This window comes from Oryza sativa, chromosome 7, assembly GCF_034140825.1.
Source record: "Oryza sativa Japonica Group chromosome 7, ASM3414082v1".
Lineage (NCBI taxonomy): Eukaryota > Viridiplantae > Streptophyta > Magnoliopsida > Poales > Poaceae > Oryza > Oryza sativa.
Window position 1 is genome coordinate 3,819,178 of NC_089041.1, and position 7,789 is coordinate 3,826,966.

A 7,789-nucleotide genomic window follows, 5' to 3' on the forward strand; every position below is an offset into this window, starting at 1 on the left:
GTACTATAATTAATTAATTAGTGGAAGGAAACACAAGCTTTACCGTGAGGCATAGCTTGGATGGGGCATCCAAAGTCTGTATCCCGTCACTCTCGGCGGGGATCGGAGCGGGCGCCGCCGCCGCCATCTTCCCTTCCTCCATCCTGCTCGCCTTAATGTCGGACAAAAACACCTTGCCCATGGCGCAACCGCTGCCGCCCCCGCCGCCGCCGCCGGAGTTCAGACGAATCGAGTCCCGGCCGGCGAGCAAGAGGAGATATGTATGCGTGTGTGTTGTTATGTACCGTAAGACTGTGTTTAGTTCACACTAAAGTTTGGAAGTTTGGTTAAAGTTTAAAAGTTTAGTTGAAATTGGTATGATATGATAGAAAAGTTGTGTATGTATGAAATGTTTGATGTGATGGAAAGTTAAACAGGCCTTGACGATATAGGCTACAGCGTGATTGATATCAATGTAGTACTAGCATGCAAAGCACGAATATACTACCTCCGTCCTAAAATGTAGCTATTCTAGCACAGTACTTTGTCCCAAAATGAAACTATTTTTCTACCTACCTTCTCCTCTCAACCAATCACAACCATTCTTTTTCAACTACTTTCTCTTTTCAACCAATCATACACCTTTTTTAATCATTCTCATATACTTTCTTAATACCCGTGCCAACCTAAAAAATGCTTACATTTTGGACGGAGGAAGTATAGAGCAGCAGGACAAGACGAGGACGATTCGGAATCTGCGTTGGTTATCGGATTCGGATTCGGATTGGGAGTAATTAATTACTCCTACTACTACTAGTGTTACGAGCTGGCATGTTGGACCGGCAGGATGACGTGGAGTGTGACACGCGCGCCACGTAGGAAAGGATCCGGGCCCACCACGCGCCTCTATTTTGATCTCCATTCGGTGGCGCGCGCGAATGGGCGTGTGGGCTGTGGCTCTCGTCGTTCTTGGCGCCACCACATCGCGGGAGATGAGCCACACAAGCGTCTCCTCCTCCTCCTCCTCCGCCTCATCTCCACCACCACCGCGAGCTCGCCAGCGCCACGATTCCCGAGGCCCAGGAGAGCGCGAGCCGCCGCCGCCGCAGCAGCAGCCTAGCTCCTAGCTAGCCAGCCATGGCGCTCGCCCACCAGCTGGTCGCCAACCGGCCGCTCCTCCCCACCCCGGCGCCGCGCGTCCCCAGGGCCAGCATCAGCAACGCGCGGCCGCAGCCACTTCTTGGCCGGGACTGCCGCCTGACGCTGCTGCGGGCGGAGAGGAGGACGCTCGCCGTCGCCCGGGCGTCGTCGTCGTCGTCGTCGTCGTCGTCGCAGACGGAGCCCAAGTCGGAGGGCGGCGAGGCGGCGGCGGCGGAGGGGGAGGAGCAGCCGTACGAGGAGTACGAGGTGGAGATCCTGAAGCCGTACGGGCTCAAGTTCGCCAAGGGCCGCGACGGCGGCACCTACATCGAGGCCATCCTCCCCGGCGCCGCCGCCGACCAGACCGGCAAGTTCGAAGTCGGCGACAAGGTCCTCGCCACCAGGTCAGTCCACCGATTCTTGCACACAATTCACACACTTCAGAAACATCGATTTGATCAAGAACACAAATTCGCCCAATTCGCAGTGCTGTATTTGGGGAGGAAATCTGGCCGGCAGCAGGGTACGGACAGACCATGTACTGCATCCGTCAGAGGGTTGGCCCCCTCTACATGAAGATGGAGAAGAGATTTGGTAATTTCTATCCACATTTGGTGATGATTCATTCTTTTCAAGAACTGTAAAATTTGAGGTTGGATTCAGTCTCTGAATGTTTTCTAACTGAATTTAGGGAAATGGGATGGTGCTGCTGAGCTCAGTGAGAAGGAGATCATCAGGGCTGAGAGGAACTCCGGGGTGATCAGCAACAGGGTGAGGGAGATCCAGGTGAGTTTACACGCATCAAGAAACATAGATTCTGTCTCTTTTGATCTTTTCACTCATAGGAATTCGCAGATTGTTCAGTTTGTGTAGCTGATCATGTCATGCCAATGTCTTGGAAATGTGTGCAGCTGCAAAATTACCAGAGGAAGATGGAGCAGAAGATGCAGAGAGAGGAGGATCTTCGCATGGGGCTGAGGCTGTACAAGTCAGTGAAATAGTTCTTCGAATTCTGCATTGAGATTGCTTTAGTTCTGAACTCTGTTGACTGACTTGTTCTGAAAAATTGACTTCAGGGATGGTAAATATGAGGAGGCATTGGAGAAGTTCGAGTCAGTTTTGGGATCAAAACCTGAGATCAATGAGTCTTCCATAGCTAGCTACAATGTTGCCTGCTGTTACTCGAAGCTTGACCGGGTTCGATATTTCTCTCAATATGAAAAGCAAATCTGCCACTGAATGTCCATGAACTCATGTGGATGTTTCTTTCTGCAGATACAAGCTGGTATTTCTGCACTGGAAGATGCCCTGAAAGCAGGTTATGAAGACTTCAAGGTAACCAGACAACAACTCTTTTGCAGTACAGATAAGCATTCTTCATGACTAGTGACACATTTTGCTTGATTTCATGAAGAGAATTCGCACCGACCCGGATCTAGAAAACTTGAGGAAAACTGAGGAATTCAACGTCCTGCTGAACAAGTACGACGAATCGTTCATCAATGAGAATGCTATCAACGCCATCAAATCCTTGTTTGGATTCAACAAGAAATGAGCACTGAACTGGTCATGGTGGTAGGAGATATTGCATCTTTTCTCCAGCTGCAGTTGAACACTTCTGAAGCTTTGCTAGGCTATATAGCACTTGGCAAACACGGTTCAATTTTTCTCCCTGCCATTAGTTCACACTTCACACACCAGTAGTTTTAGCTATTCTTGGTGAGATTCTGCAGAACGGTTTCAGTCTTCCCTCTTACTGTAACCAGTCGATGGAGATACACTTTGTAAATTCAAGCAACCAAATGTTAAGGAAATATATTGTGATTGTGCTTATAAATTTATCCCAAATAGTATGTTACGCACAAAGATAAAACTAGGCAGCTGGCTCTTGAAACAACAATGGCAGATATGTGTATGATAACATCGGGGCATTTGCAAATTTACCACTTTTTTTTTCCAATTTTGCAAGGAATGCAACTCAAATTACAGTTTTAGTAGTATTTTTACAATTTTCTAGTTGCAGTCTTATAATAACGATTTGAACCACTAGCAAATTTGCAATTGTCCCTAACATGAATAGCAGGATCGTGGTTCTAACAAACATATCAAAATTACAGGAGCCAGTGAGCAACAATGGGATGAACCTGATAGTATCACTTACTTTATCATTCAGCGCACTATGATGAAAAAATTAAAAGGCACATGTTTAAGTGAGCGAAAAATTGCATTTCACAAAAAGGGCCATCAGAGAAAAGATACCCACATACTACTATATGTCAATCTATGTGAGAATCAAACCTCTGAGAGCCTGTTTGTGTGAGGACTGGTGATAAGTTCGATTTTCAAATTACATGACATCGAACAAATACCCCTTTCATCCATAATAGAGCCAGTGTTACATATGGAGTTAACCATCAAGTCGAATTATTAGCATAGTACTTTTTCTGAACAAAAAGGAAAACTGTGGTGGAACATGTCCATTGTTCCGGTGTAAAGCAAAGAAACAATCGGATGCCAAACGTGTGGCAACTAAAATCAGCAGTCAAGCTCCCACAGAATCTTTGCGGCATCTTCAGGAAAAACTGGATTAATGTAGCATCCGCTTCCAATCTCAAATCCACCGATTAAACTCAACTGGGGCACTATCTGAAGGAACCAATGTGTGTAAGGAAGACAGGATGATGAGACTCCAAATGGTGCGCTGTGTATCATAAAGTTGAATGGAGGGTCGTTGAGCTGCTTAGACAACTTTGCCAGCATGGTCCTCAATAAAGACCCAAGATCCAGTGCCTGCAGACATCATTGCAATCAGTTAATGCAACAAAAAGGCAATAGAAATAGTCAGGCAGTATGAGCATACAAGAAACTGAAATGGACAAACCAAGAAATGAGCAACAGGATCAATGACTAGAGCACACCAACATGGATGAAATAGAACTCACGTCTCATTTACATCAAAAGAAAGAGAACACAGAAAGCATCAATAAGCACTGAAAGGGAAAAAAAAAGTAAAGTAAATCAAAATGATTTAGTGCACAGATGTCCCACAGCATATGTGACCCAGTATGGTGCGCTCAAAGCCAGATGAGGAACTCATAAATTTCCAGAGAGACACAAACGTGTCATGTGCTGCTTGTGGCTGTAGGAAATGACATGGCACATAACGTAGCTGTAGTATTAAAGGTGTGGTTATTTAATAGCTAATGCACAGCATTTACAGGCCAACATTTAATCAGGATTTAGAAAGACAATTTGCTAATTTCCATGTGACACACCAGAGTAAATGTAAAACACTAATTACTGAATTCTAGCAGTAGTATAGGCATATCACAAAAAGCAACAAGATATCTAAGCACCCTAAGTCAATCGAACCAATAGCTGAAAGCATATTGCATTATTGCCACTGCATTGAACTTGGTTCTCATGGCAGCCAACACTTACACCTGGCAATTACAATAACTGGGCATACAGGCGTTGAATATTTAAACTTGGCTGGTTAAGTCCACGTTTAACCACTTAACTACCATTCTAGCATACACATTGAAGCTTGAAATATAGACAGATGGACTTACTTCAACAATGAGTAACAAATTGTGAATCACATACACAGAAGGTAATATGATACAAGCAAAGAAGGAAAAAATATACAAATTGTGAATCACATAAACTTGTAAACGAAACTGTAGTATGAACCACTAAGCATAATATGATAATGGCACATAAAAACGAATTAGGAACAGTACATACCGTATCCTTGTCTATTTCATGGAAATAGGAACTATGCTGTCTGGGAATAATCCATATCTCAAAAGGATACGATGCTGCAAAAGGGACAATTGCAGAAAAATTGTGTGTTTCACGGACCAAAATATCCTTGGACTGGAACTCACAAAGGCTGCACTTCCCCAATCTCTCGAAAACCTCCTTCATGCAGTTAAGCCGGGTGGTAACAGAGGGAGGGACAAAGGGAGTTCCTAACATCTGGCTATGTGAGTGTGCCATTGAGGCCCCAGCAGATGCACCATGGTTCTTAAATACCTGGTCATTTTCACAATAAAAGAGATGCTTGAGCTCAATTCAAGGAACTTAGCAACAAGCTACTGTTAACATGTATTGGATCACAACAGAATCAACAAATTCATGGCTAGATTTAAAAGTCAGAACCATTTATGTCCATGTGATCAAATATGTAACTGATACAAAAAGGGTCTTATGCAGTTTAGTTAAATTGATATACTTCACTATTCAACAGAGAATATCAACCACAAGTTTCTACAAAAGACAACTGAATTCAATAGGTATAAGTGTAAAAGTATAAAACTTATGCAGCTGTATTAGTTTTCTCTAGCATTATACAGCTGTATTGTTTACCTTCTCTGCAAGTGATCAATGTGTTGTCAGTTACCACTTTCATTGGTAGTAAGCTGGATTAATTTGTAGTTTAGTACACTGACACAGTCTTCAATAAAAGAATGCCATCCATAAGTTTCTACTATATCCAATAAAACTCGTATATAAGTGTAATTGTGTGAGAAGAACATGAAAGTTGTTTACGGTTCAAGAGACCACGGTGTAACCATCCAACTTATCACCATTCCTGTTTCCTCTGGTGGTAAGTACCAACCATCCATGAGGAGGGATTCCTCAAACTGCATTTGCGCATAACACATTCATGCAGTCTGGAGTCTCTCAGCGGACAATAGTCAACATGTGAAAACTACAACTGACACAAGCATGAGTAAATACTAGGGTGGTGTCTTTACCTTTGCCTCAATGACTGGGCATGCATGGCTGCCAGCTGGTCAAAGGCAAGATTAACCAAGATATCCAACATGTCAAGATAATCCAGTAAAATATTGGCATTGTCTGCTTACTTTCCAAAATTACCATGTTTTCCAGGTCAGGCAAGGGGCTCCTACATGGAATGGTTCGTTGCATGCTCAAGAAATGAAAATTTTTGAAGCATAAGCAACACACTAAGTGACAAAAACTACTCCAGCTATTGGCACTCCACACTCACCTGGTGATCACTATTAACTTATAGAGTGCTCAACAACTTTAACATTTAGCAACCAACATTTCGAGTCTTATGCAAATGCAGAATAGAACAGTGGGAATTATTATTTTGTTATTATGTTTTAAGCTAGAAAGTGCATGATTATTGTCCATTTCTGTTAACCAAGAAAGGTGAACTTAGGGCTAACAGAAGTGCCACTGGATGGAACAAAAGGTGCATATCAAACAACTTACAACCTAATTGAACTATCAGTTATCACAGTACATATCAAAAAGTGCCTCATTGAACTATCAAACACCATGCAACCTAACCTACAAACAAGCATGAGTCTGGTCTACCAGGTAAGAAAACTATCCATGGGAATACACAAGGTATCAGATGATTATGGGAACTGCACAGATCAATTTTGCCCCATCTCCATATCACACAGTGGCCATACAATACATACATTGCACAAAGAACATATACCAATCAGCACGACTGTATCTCCACTGAACAAGTTCTCAAATTCTCCCCAATAACTGTATTGTAATCTAGCCACTAGTGATTTCTCAATTATCAGCTCCCACCTATTTCTTATCTAGCATCAATTATCATCCTCCTATATTCATGCATTCACATTTCTTCCATTCCTCTCTCAGTTATTATGGTCTCCAATGAACTTGTCACCATTTACCAAATGACCCAGACAGCAAAAGCGCTAAACTCAGTAACCAAAAAAACGAAAATCTCTACCTGTACATACTTCACCGCAGGGTGCTCCATGAGCTGCCGCACGCGGCGCGCGTACGCGAGCAGCACGTCGCCGACCCCGGCCGCGTCCAGGTCCCACAGCCGCACGTCGTGGCGCGGCGTCTCGATGACCACGTCGTGGAACCCGAACCCCACCACGGCGCGCTCCCCGGGCGTCGCCTCCCCCTCCCCCGCCTCCTCCGGCGCCGGCGGCTCGGCGTCGCGCCGCAGCGCCGGGTACAGGTTCTCGATGACGCGGATCCGCCAGGGCGACGCGTCGGGCGGCGCCGGCACGCGGAAGATCTCCGGCGCGCACTCCGACTCGCGGCCCTGGCAGAAGGGGCAGGACGGCTTGGGGGCGCCGGCGGCGGCGCCGGCGCCGGGGCTAGGGTTGGCGGGGGCGTGCGACTTGAGGTCGGTGGGGCGCCGCGAGCGCGCCGGCGAGAAGACGACCCAGCGGCCGAACACGGCGTCGCGGCGCGCCTCCGATGTTCTCGAAGCTTCCGCCGCCATCGCTGAGCTCGGTGCGGCGGTGGCGCCTTCGTCTCTTCTTCTCCACTCTTCGAGACGGTTGTGCTGCCGCAAAAGCGGACACCTGTGACCGACATGTGGGGCCCACTCGTCATAGGGAGCCCGTGGACTGCGCCTCGTTGCTTCACTGGCTAGTGGGCCCTGGGGTTGACTATTCCGTCGTCGGTGCGGGGGATACTGGGTCTCAGATCTGAGACTGAACAGTGGGCCATAGTCATAAACTCTGATCGGTTGGTTTGAATTACGAGGCAACCGGCCGAGAAGATGTTTGGAATCGATGAATTTCGTGAGAGCTAAGGCTGTGTTCGTTTGGACGTTTTCCCAGCGCGCTATAGTAACACGGAAAACGGAACGGTTCATTAACACGTGATTAATTAAGTATTAGCTAAT

At 45.8% G+C, this 7,789-nt stretch overlaps 2 protein-coding genes across 2 annotated transcripts; one reads left to right on the forward strand and one right to left on the reverse strand.

Moving 5' to 3' along the window:
- The first annotated feature begins 917 nt into the window (after positions 1-917).
- LOC4342513 (protein MET1, chloroplastic) lies at positions 918-2,956 on the forward strand. Its single transcript, XM_015791988.3, has 7 exons — positions 918-1,523; positions 1,607-1,713; positions 1,811-1,905; positions 2,031-2,107; positions 2,196-2,316; positions 2,395-2,454; positions 2,534-2,956. Exons 1-7 carry the CDS (start codon positions 1,117-1,119, stop codon positions 2,672-2,674), a joined length of 1,008 nt encoding a protein of 335 aa, XP_015647474.1. The 5' UTR covers positions 918-1,116; the 3' UTR covers positions 2,675-2,956.
- A 374-nt stretch (positions 2,957-3,330) lies between these two features.
- Positions 3,331-7,467, reverse strand: LOC4342514 (ADP-glucose phosphorylase). The gene is made up of 3 exons (XM_015791987.3): positions 6,872-7,467; positions 4,867-5,157; positions 3,331-3,909 (listed from the first exon to the last, which is right to left on the reverse strand). Exons 1-3 carry the CDS (start codon positions 7,379-7,381, stop codon positions 3,655-3,657), a joined length of 1,056 nt encoding a protein of 351 aa, XP_015647473.1. The 5' UTR covers positions 7,382-7,467; the 3' UTR covers positions 3,331-3,654.
- Positions 7,468-7,789: the final 322 nt, after the last annotated feature.